This window comes from Aspergillus ruber (assembly GCF_000600275.1).
Source record: "Aspergillus ruber CBS 135680 unplaced genomic scaffold scaffold00006, whole genome shotgun sequence".
In the NCBI taxonomy this organism is placed as follows: Eukaryota; Fungi; Ascomycota; class Eurotiomycetes; order Eurotiales; family Aspergillaceae; genus Aspergillus; species Aspergillus ruber.
In genome coordinates, this window is record NW_024467302.1 from 917,729 (window position 1) to 934,607 (window position 16,879).

Consider the following 16,879-nt stretch of genomic DNA (forward strand, 5'->3'; position numbering starts at 1 on the left):
CCAACAATGTATCCAACATAAGAACATATCATAATCTTTTAATGCAAATAAAAGTCAGACTCTCGGTGATTTAAGCTCGCCAAATACTGTAATATCTCTCTTTGGGCTTAGCTCAGATCTACACAAAGAGCGCAAGAGGAATAGGGCACAGCAGCTATAGCCGATATTTCTTGGCATTCCCTTTCCGGTAATCCCGACGTTTCGGCGCCTCCGTCAACTCAACTCCGACAACGTTGGGACAACATACAGATCACGCCTCATTGTCAAATGACAGGTAATAAATATGCTTTGCCATGGATGTACACGAGATATCAACACATGAACCATCCTTATCGCTGTCCAGAGACTATAACCCCCGAAAACGAGGTAGGACGGCTTGCACGCGGTGCAAGCTGAGGAAACAGAAAGTAAGTAAATTGGACAAACTTATAAAGTGTAGTGGTTAATTGACTACAGTGTGATAATGAATATCCGATTTGCTCTAATTGCCAGAAAGCCGGAACCTCATGTGACAAGTATACCGTGCGGCAAGAAAATAGCCAGCAGAACGGGTTAGTCACCTCTTCTACTTCTAATTATATTATCCCGGGCTAATATATCACAGATATATCCGTTCTCTGGAGGATCGTGTTGCATATCTTCAGTCCGAACTGGAAGCTAGACCAGCAAGGAGTGGCCCTGGTAGCAATGTCACTCAGTCCACCCCGACTACTTTCCAGTCCTCTGAAAACCGAAATACGGCTCAGAGACCATCAACCACTGGCATCGATAATAATGCAGTTGGGGAGCTTGTTGGGTTTCTTGCGTTGAATTCGGAGGCTCCGGCCTATGTGGGCTCCAGCTCGGGGCTTCCACTTGCTTCGAATCTTGGAGAGATGGTCCAGGCGACGGTGTGGAATCAATTCCTTAATCCTTCGCGAGTTCAGCAAACCCTCGCTTGTCATGGTAATAGACCAAATTCGAGTCAATGGACGTCAGATCCAACCGCTCAACCGTCGAGCACTATTGGTCCTCTCGGACAGGGGAGGACGGAAGAGCTGCTGAAAGGGGCAGAACCCCCAAATGATGAAATGGGATTCAAAGTTTTGCAAGCATATTTGACCAGGATTCATATACGCTACCCCCTTATTGACAGGGATGAGTTATGGCGATTACATGGAAACCGTTGGCGCTTGGCGAAGCTGAAGAGTGAGGAGATCACCAGAAATGAAAGATTTGGTATTTTCAAATTATACTTGGTGTATGCTATTGGAGCGACAATGATTCAGCTGAGCGAGAAGTACATATACGTGAATCCTGAAGTGAGTAATAATGCATCTATTATCCTCAACCGCTTTCTGACCAGCTACAGAAATACTACATGACTGCTCTACAACAAGCTCCAGCCATGTGCGAGACACGATCAATTGAAAATATCGAAGCCATGACTCTGCTAGTCATATACCATCTCCGTTCCTCTTCGAGCCAAGGCATATGGTACATGATTGGACTCGCGATGCGCATTGCTATTGATCTGGGGCTTCATCGAAAAGCGAACGAAGCCAACCTAGACCCGTTCACTGCGCAGATGCGTCGAAGGCTTTTCTGGAATGTCTACTACTTGGAGAGAGTCATATCTATGTCTCTTGGCCGTCCCTTTAGCATTGCAGATCGACATATTGATCTCCCTTTACCCTTGGATGTAGATGATACCGTGCAAGATCCGGCGTTACTGAATGCTCCTCCACCGTCTGACCGAACGACCACATTGACCTTTGCAGTGTACCTGATTCAACTTCGTCGCATCGATTCCAGAATCCAGCACAAAATCTACCGCGCAGATAAGCCGCTACACACTCTACGCTCAAAAATGGACCGGTTGTTCCTCGAGCTACAGGAATGGAGGGAATCCGCACTTTTGCGCAACTTTAGTGGCTCGGATTTGGACTACACAACGCTCCATTACAACCGCGCATTACGGATTCTAATTCAACCATTCTTACCAGCTCTCTCGCTTGCAGATCCATACTACCATATCTGCCTCAATGCCGCAGGAGACATCTGTCAAACACACAAAAGGCTCCATCAGACACTTGAATATGGCCATTCCTTCCTGGCAGTCCAGACTGTTTTCATGGCCGGTATAACACTCTTGTATGCTCTCTGGACGCACACAAATGAGGTCTGGTCTGTTAAGTTGAGCAACGATATCCGCGCATGCTCAACAGTCTTATTCGTCATGGGCGAACGAGCAGCATGGGTGAAAAAGTACCGCGATGCATTCGAACTCCTCGTCAACGCTGCGATGGAGAAACTCGAAGGGAATGAGAACACCAAGGCTGCAGGAATGGCTGAGCTGATGACAGCCCAACATAATCAGGGCGCAAATGCTGCTCCTGATAGTACTACTGCCTTTGGTATGCCCAAGAACGAAGGCCTTCCTGCGAGCAATATACCGACTGCGAATCCTATTGGACTGGTACCCGAATCAGCGCTAGGAGGAATGCCTCAACAACTGATGGATAGTAACTACTACGGAGTGCGGATGGCTTTACATCTTGCCCCTTGGATCGACTTGAATGCGGACAGTCCTTTCTGGATGCCTAACTTTGAGACACTGGAGAATTTGTCTGGGACGCAGTGGAGTTATGGGGATCCGGCTCCGTTTGATGCCCTTTGAGAGGTTGGGACGGATGAGGGTAATGCACATTGGCTTAGGGTATATGTCGATATTACCGTTACAAGTGGACAAATTCATTATTAAATTGCCATATAGTTGCTATACTGATTACTCATCTCTGGGCAGTAAGTGCAGTATTTCTTTTTTTTTTTTTTAAAAAAAAAAAAAATCCTTTAATTGCTAATCTTTTTTCTTCTTTTTGTAGGGTGAAAGAAAGTATGCCAAGGAAACATATGTCACTGGTGCCTGGCGCGTCGTTCATACCATCTACACATATCACCTAAGACCATCAAAACATCTATTGTCTATAGCCTACTCCATCATGAACAAAGGATGTGAGATATCCTGTGTTGTATGTGCAGTTGAATTGGAAATAGAACATGACTCGCTATTCATCTTCCAGGAATGGCAAGATTGGAAGGACAAAAAGCCTTCCCTAAAGCTCAAGTCCGCAGAGCTGGAGAATATGCAATTTCGAATGCCGTGGATATGGGGTACATTAGTTCGAGCCAGTGAGCAACAGTAGCATCTTTCTATCTTGCGTGGAATTTAACCCACAGGGGCCGATAATAGTTATTCCGTCCAACCCAAACGCACTTCGAAACGAGAACTTCAGAAGGCAGCGAGTGGATCTTTCTGGAGTTGGGCAGAGAGGCCACTGGGATGACTATGGAAGTCCGTTAGCCGCTCCTTTGGACAAGGATCTAGCCCATATCGGACAGGTCGCTAAGCCGAAGAAAGAGAAGGAACGGAAAACTAGAAAGGAACAGGACTTTGGGAAGTTTTATCCACCACCCCTGTCTTGTGAACCGGGCGCTAGGCTTTCTTTACCTCTTGCGTACTTCGTTCATGAGCGTTGCTGGCACTTGGCCCGGCGAGTGATTGGGGCTACTGATCTGGAGAATAACCTTGATCTTTTTCTGATGACTGTCCATCAAACGGTATGGAAACTCACCAAAGATGTCCCCTGGGGTGACTCTGAGAGGTATCTTTGTGATAAAGTACTCGAGGAGTATTCAGTGGACGAATACATAAAGGACCCTCAGAGGTGCGTACAGGAATGGATCAATAAGTCCTAACTCGGCTGCGAGTATCCGTCTCTCATCCATCGCGATCCACTGGACATCCCCGAGCTCGATGCCCTGATCACCCTGATTACCAAAGCAATCTACCGCCGGCAGGCCCAACTTGGGCCACTACTATATTTTCCACGGGAACTCCAACTCATGGTTGTGGACGCTCTGGAAGATCAGCGAGACCTCTTCCACCTGCTCATTGCTTTGCGGTGGCAGTTACCGGATGAACATTGGCAGCGTCGGTTTCCGGAAAAGAATACTATTTTTTAATATGAGCACCTCATTAGCGAAGATATGGACTGGCAGTATTTGTACTTTGGGGTACAACGGCTGTTGAAGAAATCCTATGGACTGCGGAATCGACAGCGGGTATTGCAAAACTTGACGCTGATCAGACGTGTGTTTTGGCATTTTATGGAGGCGCACGGCCAACCAAAGGTCACCTGATTGAGTCTGTACATTTCTATGGTGTGTGGCATTACCCTAGATCAAAAGTATGATTCTTATATTCATTGCCTTTGTGCTGTTCCTTCCTTTCAATTGACTCTGTCCTTCTTGCTATAGTCCTTTCTCTATCCTCTCCCCACAACCACTTCAGTCTCTACACGCATCAATTGAAGTCTTCAAATTAATGTCTTTTAACCGGGGAAAAAAAATTTTTTTCATCTTGAGAAATTTAATCTACCTGGCATTATTGCATGCTCAGAAAGATCGGGGTCATATTTTGCAGTGCGAGAACGCCAGGCCATAGGCAGAATTTACCAAGTCAAGTGTAATACAAAGCTAATGGGAGCTATCTTGCAGAATCAGCCAGTACTACTACTTCGATGTCTCATCGATGCACGTACCCTCTGTCACTAGGAAAGGACACACTGCCATCTTTAAAAAAAAAAAAGAAAGAAAGAAAGAAAGAAAACCTCTTACGAAATGAGACAACAGCTCAAGCAGTCAACCAACGCCCAGCCCACAAAACTGTCGGGGTTGGACGATCTTGGTTCAGAAGTGCTCTATACTAAGCAAAAATCCAACCGCAGTCCCTCGTAGCCCAGAGTCTTAAGGTCGAAATAGGCACGAGATGATTCTGGCATTTAAAAACAAGGCACCAGACCATTTTTCTAGAGCGGACATCATAGTCTACGAGCACCGATCCTGGTCCGTCATGTCTTCGTATGATACTGGAAACAGCCCGAAACATCGATGATACTTCAACAGAATCTTCAGATCGTACTCATCCTGATCTACAGGGACATCAGGCTTGAAAATGTAAAAGCCATGTCTGTAGAGAAGACTGATAAGCTGTAAATGCACGTTAAAAAGTGGGCAGAATATCGTATAGCTACACCTAGACCGGCAGGTTTAAGTAAAAATATGCAGCGGCTGTGGGCTAGCCATAATGATGACTGCGGAGAATCTGGCGTATCTGTCACCCTCCAATTTGGCAGAACAATAGGGCTCGACCTCATCATACTTCATCCAAGCGATGGGTCGCTGCTCGGGTCAAGAATCACAAACGGACGTCCCGAAGAATGCTCAACCAAAAAGAACGTTGTCAATCGTATCAATCCAAATAATGATTCATATCCGAAAAGTCGATGACAATGCAACAATGCCATCATGCTCCCGACAGGCCGCGTCCCGGCGCCGGGATACACAAACTGAGTATCGCTCGTTCGGTTTATCGGTGATGCATTGCAGTGCACCAAGACACCAGAAGCGAGCGAGTGGCTAACTGATGCTCCTGTTTACTTTTTCAATTGACATTGGTCCCATTATTATTGCACTTTTTTTTATTTGCGCTTTGTAGTACATATCCTTTCCCATTCTTCTTCGGAAACAAGCCCATACAGACATGCCATGGATTCACTAAGCCCAAAGCAAGTCACCGTTAGCGTGGCACAATGCTTGACCAGCGATGGTTCAGTCCTGCTAGCGTCGTCAAGCCAATATCTTGCGCTTAGTTTATGCCTGTATAGGCATGTGGCAGATAGGGCATTGCGACGAGCCAAGCCGTCCTCGCTCATTGTAACCAGGCTTCAACGGACTTCAAAGACGGAGGCAACGGGTGGGGAAAGATGCCGATATTTTCGAATGGAGTTCAGTTTCCTGTGCAGCGGCCCGGTTTGAAGATAGTGGTCGGGATATAGTATATTGGAACCAGAGAGGCGCAACATATTAGTTCTGAGGGTTATGCATCAGTATCTGTTGCATGTCTTCAGTAACTTTAGGTTAACATAAAAATATATTATTGTCTGTAAAAGGTACATGTTTTAGTTCTTATAGTCCATTCCTGACGCACTCGGATGATATTGATAGTCTCCCCAGAGACCTAAGCAGGAGCAGACGTAGTAAGGCCCTTGCCTATTCGTTTAATCTGGTTACCATAGTACATCTAACAAACCATCAGCAACAATCCCGATACGTTAAAAGAGGAAGGAAAGAAAAACTCACGCTCTCAGCCCCCGCCCCAACAGCCTTAATCGGCAGCAGCCTCACATACCACGGCAATCCCACCTTCTTCAATGGCAATCCTGCCTCCCCATCCGGAAGACTTTCATCCAACAAAAACTGCGGGAACTTCGGATTGATAGCAGCCGGTCTACCAATACCAATAACATCACAGGCATTCTGTTTAATGGCGTCTTCAGCGCCAGCGCGCGTGCGGAAACCGCCTGTTAGCATTAGGATGAGGTTTGGGAAGCGGGTGCGGGTTTCAGTTGCGAAGGAGAGGAAGAAGGCTTCGCGGGCGGCGGTGCGGGTGGGCTGTTGGGATTGTTCAGGTTGTTGGGTGGTAGTGGGTCCCATCATCTGTACAGGTTAGGACTCTATGTAGAATACAGGTGGATGGGGTTACCTTTGGGTCTGAGTAGCTTCCACCGCTAACTTCGAGGAAGTCGATTCCGGCTTCATTCAAGAGCCTGATTTGAGTCATTGTGTCTTCAAAGTTGACGGAACTGTGGTCTGCTGAGTTAAGTTTGACGCCGATGGCGAATTTTGCAGGGACAACTTTTCGGGTTTCAGATATGATGTCCAGAACGAATTTGGTTCTCTTCTCAACAGAACCTCCGTATTCATCCGTGCGAAGATTTGTCTGTTTTTGTCAGTATCAACTAGCTTCCAGTGTAGGTAAATATCGTACCTTCGGATTCAAGAATTGATCTATAACCGTTAGCATAAACACCAACACCCAACCCAGAAACCAAAAACATACCAATCAAATACCCATGTGCCCCATGCAACTCCACCCCCGAAAACCCAGCATCAGCCATCAACCTCGCTGCATCCACAAACTGCCCGACAACACCTTCAACCTCCCCCCTGCTCATCTCCCTTGGCGCCGGAAAAGCAACCTTACTCAGCACACACTCAACCCAACCCTCCCCAATCCTCAACGGAACCGCACTAGGCGCAACAGTCGATGCAAAAAGGCCCCGTTTCCCAGCTCCACGGAACGACTGGCGACCTGGGTGGCAGAGCTGGACGATGGCTGGGGTGCCGTGTTGTTGGCATGCTTCTGCGTATTTGGCCCAGGATTGCACGAGGGTGGGGCTTTGGTCTGCGGTGGTGTAGGTGGATGGTGGGGCGGTGTCGAAGGGACTTCCTAGATGGTTTATGTCGACTTGGACGTTTCCTGCGTTATTTAGTGCTTGTCAGGGTAGAAGGTGAAGGTGAGGGCGGCTGACCGGTGAGGATGGCGCCCCATCCGCCTTGGCCCCATTGATTGTAGACTTCGATAAGATCTGGAGTTGGGTTATGGTCCCAGTCGGCCAGCATTTCCGCCATTGCAGCCTGTCTTGTTAATCATCTTATCAACAAGTCCCTCAGGAGAATGGTCGCATACCTTAGCAAGCCGGTTAGGCAAGACTAACCCGCAGGGAAGTTTAATCGCATCACTCAAGGGGGAGACCATATTGACTCAGTGTAACAACCCGTATCCATCAACAATAAAAAGAAAGAGAAAAGCAAACCAGGGACAACAATCTATAAAACTCCAAACGCGACGACCGTCAAATAAACTCACTGACTAATTGACTAGCCAATCTGCAGGTTAAATACCGAGGCTGTCACTGCTGGCGGAGAGATTCATGTCCCCATTTCCCCGGCGCTAAGCTTCTTTCCAGAACCAAGCAGAATGGTCCAAGCTTGGATCTGGCTTTAGACGAATCGTGTCCCCAGCCAGAGGATTAAGCTATGGGTGGGTGGATCGTCGCCGTTAAGGAGTCGGAGTTTTGAGTCTCACCGGTTTCACGTGATTTTGTCAGATGGGTTCTAGACGACCGTTTTTGGCGTGATCTGGTAAGGCTTGCGAAGTCTGGAGTTATTATGGGTTTGAAGGATGCGACAATCGTCGTGAGGGGTATTTCGAACCGAGGCGGTTTGCATTTGGACTGGTTTTAACAACGAATCATGGGCTGGGCAATGTATATCGTCTCCGCAGGTATACTTTTGAGGTCCCAAATGTTCACATACAAGTAATCGAATATAACTGATGGCGTTTACCTCAAAAAACAAGGGAAAGATTTAACTATAACCTTAAGCAGGACTACAACAAGACTACGCAAAGAGAAAATCTGTCCATGAATAACCACAATTTTTATTATCCAACGTAGACAATCAATGCACACCTCCCAACCAAGACCAGTCAAGATCGGGAGTCACTATATAAACCAAGAACGGGGTATAAGAGGAATACACACAGTGCATCCTCGATGCGAAAGGAAGGAAACAAAAAACCGGAAGGACGCTCGAAATCAGAATCGCCTGGACAAGCCAGTATTTAGAAAACCAAAAGAAAAACCAAGCCCGAAATGAGGTGCCAAGATGCTTTGCCAGGATTTGTAGATCCGCGACAAATGAGACGAAAGGGAAATGTTTGCCGCTTACAGCTTAGCGTTCTCATCGTATCCATTCAGAGCCGGGAACGAGCCCAGACTTGACAGCAGAGCGCCAACCTCCTTCTCGAGAGCGCGGACCTCGGTGTGAGGGTTATACATGCGGGCCTTGATCCAGGCGTCCAGGCTCTCATCGTTCATGGTGCGCAGGTTGGTCTCGCGGTCAACCTTGGCTTCCTGGGCAGCACGGATGACCTTACGGGCAACCACAACACTGACCTCGCGGATGCGGGTGATGTCGGGGTACAGGAGACCACGGTCAATCTCCTCAGCAGTCAGGGCCTGCGAGAGGGCCTCGCCAGAAGCGTAGATCATGCTGTCGGTGACCTTGACGGCCTTGGAAAGGATGGTTCCCATGCCAATTCCGGGGAAGACATACATGTTGTTACCCTGACCGGGGTAGTGAGTGCGGGTCTCGCCGGCAGAGTTGGTGAAGGAGGTAGGTTGGAAGGGGGAACCAGAGGCGAAGAGGGCGCGACCGTCAGTATTGGTGATGGCGCTTTCAAAGTCGCACTCGGACTTGGAAGAGGGGTTAGAAAGAGGGAAGATGATGGGGGCGGTGTTCCACTCGGCCATCTTGCGGAGAATCTCGGGAGTGAAAACACCGCCAATGGTTGACAGACCCATGAGGATGGTAGGCTTGACGTGCTCAACCACCTCCTCGAGAGTTTTATGTTGCTCGCCTTGGTTGTCTGTGCGGGCAAAGTAGACCTTGTGGTCGGCTAGCTTGTCACCCCGGTCGGTGGTGACCAGACCCTTGGTGTCGACCAAGTAGAAGCACGCGCGAGCCTCATCCTCAGTCATGCCCTCACGCACGAAGAAGTCGACGATCTGCTTAGCAACACCAACACCAGCACTGCCCGCACCGAAGAAGACGGCACGCTGGTCCTTGCAGGGAAGGCCAGAGCGCTTGACTGCGTTGATGACACCACCGAGGATGACGGCACCAGTGCCCTGAATATCATCGTTGAAGCACGTATAAGTGTCACGGTAACGCTCCAGAGCGGGGAACGGGTTCTTGAAGTCTTCGAACTGGATCACAATACTATTTTCGGCCGATCGGCCCCGATTAGCTCCCCGTTTCTCCGAATGATCGACAATGAGTCACTCACCCCGGCCAACGCTCGGTCAAAGCGGCCATCAGCTCATCCATGAATTCCCGTTCCTCTTCCGCGGTAATCTTGTCGTGGCGGCTACCCATGTACAACGGGTCTTCCCGGAGAGTCTTGTTGCTGGTGCCAAGATCCAGGGTCAAGGGCAGAGTAGCCTCGGGACGGATACCAGCACAGGCAGTGTAGAGGGCCAACTTTCCAATCGGGATACCCATACCGTTGATACCAAGATCACCGAGGCCCAGAATACGAGAACCATCGGTAATACAAGTGATCTCCACGTTGGACTCAGGCCAATTGGCAATGACGGCCGCGAGGTTACCGCGGTCTTCCCAGCTCAGGTACATACCTTCAGGCTGCTGGTAGATCTCGGACCATCGTTGACAAGCCTCACCAACCACAGGAGTGTAGATGAGAGGAGTCAATTCTCTAAGATGATCTGAGACGAGACGGTAGAAGAGGTGAACGTTGTTCTTGCGAAGAGTGCTCAGGTAGAGAAACTTGTCGATGGGAGTGGTCTTCAGAGCCAATTGAGCCAGGCCTGCTGCTGTCAGCTCCATTCTTTCACTCCACATTGTATAGTGTGCATACATCGTGTCTTCTGGGTCTCGTATGATTCTGCGCGCGGAGGAGTGAGTCCGTAAGTACGGAGGTATTTGCGAATGTACGAGGGATTGGCAGTGTCATAGCTTCCCTCACTATTAATGAGCTTTAGCAATGGTCCTATATTGTGTATACCAAAGCGATTGCTTACGCAGGAGCCTGGTGACCCATGTGGGAAGTGGCGTGGACCGGCCGACTTTGTTGCGCAGACGGAGGAAAACGAGCCATAATGGAATTGGATGTAGTCAAAGTACCCTTGCAACGAATGCCAGTTGCTTGAGGAGTGGAGAGGTTCAAAGAAGACAATGCGATATGAGAAGAAAAAAGAGAAGAACGAGATGACCTGGGAAGTCTGGTATTAAGTAGTATGCGATTCTGGCTGAGAGGCCCCTGAGGACGACGAATCCACCACATTCCGAAAAGTCAAACGACCAAGCATGGATTGCCTCTTTTAGTCAGAGGCAAAAAGAGAATTAAAAAGGGAAAAAAGGACGTGAGGGTGCACCAAAACAACCGTTGCGACGGCACAGAAGGAGACAAAAAAGGATTCAGCCATGGCCAGTTGAGTCAGGTCGGGAAGAGTCGGGGCAGAAACATGGCCCATCGGAGCGCATTATCCACCCCATTTTGGCGCGACAGGATAGTTAGAATGGCATCTGACCAGTCATGGCTGTACAAAAAGTGTCAGATATAAGAGAAAAGAGAAAGCAAGAGTAATAGGAACTATGGTAGTGGAGCGGCGGAGGCAATTCCGAACGAGGATACAGAGTACATCAGTGAGAGTTTTACTACTACTACTACAATCACAGGTACAGGAATTCGGACGAGATTGGGATCCCTTGAATAACGCCATGTTACAGGTACAGAACACAGGGGGAGTTATATATAATCATGTTTAAATCAGATGCGACTACAGTACAGTACTTTTGAACAGCTATGGGCTGTACTATACACAAGTACAGATGCCGACTCATAGCCCGATCCGACTGGCATCCCGAAGTCTGGCCTGTGGAGAATCGAGCCAAAAAAAAAAAAAAAAAAAAAAAAAACCCCTGCAGGGACGATTAGCAATCATTCGCACGAGAAACGAGCGATTTCCTTTCCGGGCTTTGTCTGATATCAAACTAGAATTCTTCTGGACCCGGCAAGTTTACCGTGTATAAAATTCCCCACAGAACCCGACCCGGACGATGCCCGAACCGTCTCTGTTCAAGTACTCTGTATATTTGGTGAGTGTTCTACAGGACAAAATCTGCAGCGTATACAGAGGAATACGAAAACACATTCTTGATTGACTTGCGCGATTAAAAGAGCTCAGCTGCAAGGGCATTGTGATACTGCACCTGGAGATTCCGTACATAATAGAACATATCTGTAGGATTGAGTGATTTTTCTCCAACAATCATGGGGCCCTCTCCAATTCGGCCGATCAATCCGACCAGAACCAGAAAAAATATGTCAGATATCGAAATCAGTCTCGAATCTACCGAGTATTCACTATACTGTTTACGTGTACTTGTACTCCGTGCATTGTACGGAGCAGAATGCAACCGCTAATTACGTACAGCCTGACCTATCATCTACAGAGTATGTACTCTATAGTAGTACTGTATATACTGTGTTGAATCCAGGACGGCGGTTCTATGCCTCATCTGGAAAGCGGACCGCCCCAGCTCCATCGAAACGCTTTTGTCGGAGAATTCCGGATAAACCGTGAGCAACATTAATCACGGGCTTTGATAGGATTATTCAGAATTGAGTGGGTGGCTCCGTCGCCGGAGAATACGAGAGTAAGTGCAAAGAAAGGCTGTATGTAAGAGAAAGATCATCGGACTGCCGAGTATTCTCCTGGGTAGATGCTCCATAATAACACTCATGGCTAGGGTTGCATGACAGCTCTCCCCGGATTCACGTGCATCGATCGAAAGCTTGTCGGTGGATCTGCCCAGCATTTTACGTTTTTACATAAATCCATTAGTGGTGCAGTAATAATGATAATAATGATAATAATATGTGGCCATATAAGAATCCAATCCCCTGCATTTTGATATTCACTTTTTGCATTCCTGCAGGATACTGCATCATGTGATTGGTTGTCGTCATCATGCCGTACAGCGTCAAAACAGGTTGGGATGACAACTCCCCTCATCACCATCATGTCTACTCTCTACCTCACCTCTGTCAGATTAGATGCGACCGGATAGTTCCTTTCTTTCCCTGAACCATAAGCTTCCTCATTGGAAGGAATTGGACCATGCCGCAAGGAGAAACAGAACCCCTCCTCCCTCGCTACGACGAAAATGCCTCGCAACATCGCAAACTGCAGAACAAGCTGCGTACCTATCAGATGGTCCGCGCCCTTTCTCAAGGGTACATGCCATCCAACGATCAAATCATCGTGAATCTTCGTCGACTGCTAGCGTCTGATCTGCTCAACTCAAGACACGGGGATATCGGACCCGTCTGTCGTCAGCTAATCCGGGATTCCCGTCTTTGGATTCAGGTGTTGATCGATTTCTTACGTGAGAAGAACAGCGATGATCAATTGCAGGAGTTTCTCTGGCATATGTCGCGTTCTAGGGCCTCAATTGATGTCGATCGCATCTCTGAGAGGGCGTCCAGTGCCAGAGCTCGAGCCGATCCTAGTGCTGGTACAGCCTCTTATGTTTGAATTCTTTTGCTACTAGACAACTGACCGTTTCAGCATACGAGAGTCTCCGCACCGTAGGAGGCCTCTTTTTAGTGAATGCCGACTTCCGTCTCTTCCTCCAAGATGTCACCACCGTCGGTCGCCAGATTTTCTCCGATACAGCACTGTCCGTTTCCGAAACGTCCCGCCAGGTTGGAGAGGAGTTGAAGCCATCAGAGGCGAGAGCCAATGCTGTCAAGGGTGCGGGTAAGGACGAGGGTCACAAACCCTCTTCGGAGGACCTTCGTCAAGAAGCATCCGAAGTGGCAGATATCGCTGGCGAGGGAATGAATCGTACTGGTAAACAGGCGGTTGACAAGTCGAAGGAGCATTTGACGCCACAGACGAAAGAGACTCTAATCTACCGGTTGAAACAAGCTGTTTCAGATCTTCGTCAGCAGTCAGACTATTCGGATTCGATTTCTCAATTGACTCAATTGGTGCAACGGTATGCCAAGTCTTATGCTACCGCAGCGGAGGAGGCCTCAACAGCAGCAGAGGAAGATGTTGGTGCAAATGCAGACCTGAAGCAGGGGATGCAGCAATTCTGGGCCCTGGCACAGTCCATTGGCCATCTGGAAGAATGGAAACTTCTGGAGCAAAAGTTCCATGCAGTTGTGAAGCATGCCAACAAAGATCCAGAGTTTGAGAATTTGGTGACAAACTTTGGTCACACACTGCAGGAAATGCTCACTGATCCTGACTTCTTCGACACTGTTAACGAGAAGACGGATAAACTGAAGAAGAAGGCCAAGGACATCACTTCGAATACCAATCTGGGCGAAGATATGGTCGCGTTCCTAATCCAAGTCGACCGAACGATCCAGTCTGTATCTGAAGATCCTATGGTATCCAAATTGAGCGAAACGACTACGAAAATCTACAAAGATGCCGTTGGTGGGTTAAGCGACAAAAAGAACGAGCTGCCGACGGACATTGCCCAAGTGTTCTTCCCAATCTTGCTACGATATGTCCAGTACATTCCCATTCTGCGCTTGGAGATGGCCGCGCCTGAATTAGACCTCCTTGTGGAAAATCTGATCTTGGAACCTGGGCGGACAGTCAATTACTCGTCTTTCCTTCCATATCGTGCACATATCACAACTCGCAACGATATCGATATTGTCAAGAAGCACGCCAAGCGCACGGCTACGGACCTTAAGACTACGTTCACCGCGACGGTCCTAGGCCTTAATATCAGCTCTTCAGAGTTTGGCTACTGGCTCCGCACCCACGCAGGCCTATTCCGTCTCAAAGATGAAGGTGTCGCCAGCTTCTACCTCGACAGACGCGGACTCGACATCTCCTTGGATGTGGAAGTCGGACGAGACCGCTTGGAGCACATCTTCACTCTCCGCGGCGTCCGTGTCGTTATCCACAAGCTAGACTACAAAATTCACCGCAGCAAATGGAGGTTCCTCTTGTGGCTGACCAAGCCGTTCCTCAAACACTTGGTGCGCCGGGTTCTGGAGAAGAAAATTGCGGAGCAGATTGTCACCGCCGCAAATGTCCTGAACCGGGAGCTCATCTTTGCGCGTGAACGCTTGCGAGCTGCCCGTATTGCTAACCCGAAAGATCTGGCAAGCTTTATTCGGGCCGTGCTTACACGAATGAAGCCCCCATCGGATGGCGACGTGGAAGCGGGTATTGGAGTGGATGTCGTTGGAAATGGAATTTTCCGAGATGTCTACACACCTGGTAGCATCATCAAGAAATGGCAGGATGAAAACAGACATGCGCAGGAGCTTATTGAAGAGGGAGATGAGACTCATGGATTGGGGAAAACCTGGCGGAATGATATTTTTGACGCGAGAGGCAGTCCACTGTAATTCTTTAGTTATGTTTATGACGCGACGGATTTAGTGTGTATGAATATTTAATGCGTTTTCTATCGATTTATAAAAGAAATTTTTATCCTTTCTTTGTCTCCCTTCTTTTTTCCTCTTTCCCTGTCAATATTGGTACAGAATGCACGTGATCGGATGAACCATTGTCCGCATAGTTAGGGCCACCTCAGCTAAAGTTATGCCTGTTATCTTATAGTTTCGACCGACTCCAATTCCTCCAATCTTATATCCACGACTTTGAAATACACCTCCAGATATATCGTGACAGCCGAATGTCCTGACCCCAAACAAAGCAACCTTATCATCCCAGAGTGGTAAGGCACAACCGCAATTCCGACCGGAAACCGGACGACGAAGTATACAAGAGACGATCCCGATACCTCGACACCGAAACGCGTACGTTTCAATCCAAGAAAGATTCAGCGAGCGTATGAGCTGCAAAAGCAGCTCGCGGTAATTACGCGCCACAATGCGTCTCATCCAGTTCGTTTTCTTGGTTGTTTTTGTCCTCTTGCCGTTGGTGTTGGCTGCGGAGGATTACTATAAGATCCTGGGGTTGGATAAGACGGCGTCGGAGAAAGATGTTAAGAGGGCTTATCGGACGTTAAGCAAGAAGTTTCATCCGGATAAGAATCCGTAAGTCCTTTTGTGTCTGTTGTTGTCGGTTCGTGCTAATAAGGGGGTCGTTTTAGAGGAGACGAAACCGCACAGAAGAAATTCGTCGAAATTGCAGAAGCTTACGACGTCCTCTCAGCCGCTACCACACGAAAGATATACGACCAATATGGCCATGAAGGTGTAGAAGAGCACCGACAAGGCGGTACTGCCGGACGACCCGCACACGATCCCTTCGACCTCTTCTCTCGATTCTTCGGCGGCAGTGGACACTTTGGTCATGCAGCGGGCCACCGACGGGGACCAGATATGGAGTTACGCATCGGCGTTCCCCTGCGCGACTTTTATACAGGCCGCAACCTGCGCTTTTCGATCGAGAAGCAGCAGATTTGCGAAGCGTGCGAGGGAACGGGTTCTGCAGACCGTGAGGTGATCACCTGCGACAAGTGCCATGGACGGGGGATGGTGATTCAGAAACACATGCTTGCGCCGGGGATGTTCCAGCAGGTTCAAATGCCATGCGATAAATGCAGGGGGCAAGGGAAGTCTATCAAGAAGCCGTGCCACGTGTGCGAAGGACAACGGGTGGTGCGGAACGACGTGGAGACGTTTGCGACTATCGAGCCGGGTATGGATAAGGGGACACGCATTGTGTTTGAGAATGAGGCGGAGGAGAGTCCAGACTGGGTTGCTGGGGATCTTATACTTATTTTGGAAGAGAAGGAGGCTGAATTGGGCTCAACGGATGAGCAGCGCACGGATGGAACGTTCTTCAGGAGGAAGGGCAAGGATCTTTTCTGGAAAGAGGCGTTGTCATTGCGCGAGGCGTGGATGGGTGACTGGTCACGCAATATCACTCATCTGGACGGACATGTTGTTCGTCTGGGCCGGAGCCGGGGTGAGGTTATCCAGCCTCTGTCCGTGGAGACCGTTAAGGGTGAAGGAATGCCCTATTACTCTGAGGGCCATCTGCACGACCACAACGACGACGTCGATGAGGAGCCAGGGCACCTGTACGTCGAGTACAATGTTGTCCTCCCAGACCAAATGGACAGCGCGATGGAGAAAGAGTTCCATTCGCTCTGGGAGAAATGGAGGCAGAAGAAGGGCGTTGATCTGGCTAAGGACAATGGTCGACCTGTTCCTCCAGAACCAGTGCGGGATGAGTTATGATTTTGCTGTTTGCTTCACTTTCTTCGCTTCTTGTTTGTATTCTTTTGCATCATTTACTGGAAAATACAACAATCAGACGATGGAGTGACTCTATTAACGGGCTTTCTTTATAAACACCCATTCTTTTCTTTTCTTTTGCTCCATTCCTTCTCTTCTATCCTCCACCTTTGTGACCTCCCTCACAATTGCCCTTCCCCCCCCCCCCCCCCCCCCCCC

The 16,879-nt window shown here is 48.7% G+C and overlaps 6 protein-coding genes across 6 annotated transcripts; 4 read left to right on the forward strand and 2 right to left on the reverse strand.

Annotated features, from left to right (window-relative positions):
- Window positions 1-293: 293 nt before the first annotated feature.
- On the forward strand, window positions 294-2,659 carry EURHEDRAFT_451741 (putative C6 transcription factor; the record flags this gene model as incomplete). Its single annotated transcript, XM_040783972.1, has 4 exons — window positions 294-407; window positions 457-551; window positions 605-1,301; window positions 1,352-2,659. 4 exons carry the CDS (start codon window positions 294-296, stop codon window positions 2,657-2,659), a joined length of 2,214 nt encoding a protein of 737 aa, XP_040641066.1.
- Window positions 2,660-2,780: 121 nt separating this feature from the next.
- Window positions 2,781-3,845, forward strand: EURHEDRAFT_332297 (uncharacterized protein). Its single transcript, XM_040778369.1, has 3 exons — window positions 2,781-2,784; window positions 2,865-3,171; window positions 3,233-3,845. Exons 2-3 carry the CDS (start codon window positions 2,982-2,984, stop codon window positions 3,736-3,738), a joined length of 696 nt encoding a protein of 231 aa, XP_040641067.1. The 5' UTR covers window positions 2,781-2,784; window positions 2,865-2,981; the 3' UTR covers window positions 3,739-3,845.
- A 2,216-nt stretch (window positions 3,846-6,061) lies between these two features.
- Window positions 6,062-7,642, reverse strand: EURHEDRAFT_513933 (NADH:flavin oxidoreductase/NADH oxidase family protein; the record flags this gene model as incomplete). Its single annotated transcript, XM_040786224.1, has 7 exons — window positions 6,062-6,124; window positions 6,184-6,540; window positions 6,587-6,823; window positions 6,872-6,891; window positions 6,944-7,363; window positions 7,416-7,521; window positions 7,574-7,642. 7 exons carry the CDS (start codon window positions 7,640-7,642, stop codon window positions 6,062-6,064), a joined length of 1,272 nt encoding a protein of 423 aa, XP_040641068.1.
- Window positions 7,643-8,305: 663 nt separating this feature from the next.
- EURHEDRAFT_410446 (NAD-dependent malic enzyme) lies at window positions 8,306-11,171 on the reverse strand. The gene is made up of 4 exons (XM_040781355.1): window positions 10,491-11,171; window positions 10,328-10,434; window positions 9,737-10,277; window positions 8,306-9,669 (listed from the first exon to the last, which is right to left on the reverse strand). Exons 1-4 carry the CDS (start codon window positions 10,751-10,753, stop codon window positions 8,613-8,615), a joined length of 1,968 nt encoding a protein of 655 aa, XP_040641069.1. The 5' UTR covers window positions 10,754-11,171; the 3' UTR covers window positions 8,306-8,612.
- Window positions 11,172-12,405: 1,234 nt separating this feature from the next.
- EURHEDRAFT_410447 (uncharacterized protein) lies at window positions 12,406-14,922 on the forward strand. The gene is made up of 2 exons (XM_040781356.1): window positions 12,406-12,990; window positions 13,044-14,922. Exons 1-2 carry the CDS (start codon window positions 12,594-12,596, stop codon window positions 14,855-14,857), a joined length of 2,211 nt encoding a protein of 736 aa, XP_040641070.1. The 5' UTR covers window positions 12,406-12,593; the 3' UTR covers window positions 14,858-14,922.
- Window positions 14,923-15,344: 422 nt separating this feature from the next.
- Window positions 15,345-16,663, forward strand: EURHEDRAFT_451015 (putative DnaJ domain protein; the record flags this gene model as incomplete). Its single annotated transcript, XM_040783913.1, has 2 exons — window positions 15,345-15,511; window positions 15,568-16,663. 2 exons carry the CDS (start codon window positions 15,345-15,347, stop codon window positions 16,661-16,663), a joined length of 1,263 nt encoding a protein of 420 aa, XP_040641071.1.
- Window positions 16,664-16,879: the final 216 nt, after the last annotated feature.

Coding starts and splice junctions, on each gene's coding strand:
- EURHEDRAFT_332297 (XM_040778369.1), top strand. CDS start 2,982: ATGAACAAAGGATGTGAGATATCCTGTGTTGTATGTGCAGTTGAATTG. Junction 3,172..3,232: donor GGGTACATTAGTTCGAGCCA/GTGAGCAACAGT, acceptor GGCCGATAATAG/TTATTCCGTCCAACCCAAAC.
- EURHEDRAFT_410446 (XM_040781355.1), bottom strand. CDS start 10,753: ATGTGGTGGATTCGTCGTCCTCAGGGGCCTCTCAGCCAGAATCGCATA. Junction 10,278..10,327: donor CGAGACCCAGAAGACACGAT/GTATGCACACTA, acceptor TGACAGCAGCAG/GCCTGGCTCAATTGGCTCTG. Junction 9,670..9,736: donor TTGACCGAGCGTTGGCCGGG/GTGAGTGACTCA, acceptor GGCCGAAAATAG/TATTGTGATCCAGTTCGAAG.
- EURHEDRAFT_410447 (XM_040781356.1), top strand. CDS start 12,594: ATGCCGCAAGGAGAAACAGAACCCCTCCTCCCTCGCTACGACGAAAAT. Junction 12,991..13,043: donor TCGAGCCGATCCTAGTGCTG/GTACAGCCTCTT, acceptor TGACCGTTTCAG/CATACGAGAGTCTCCGCACC.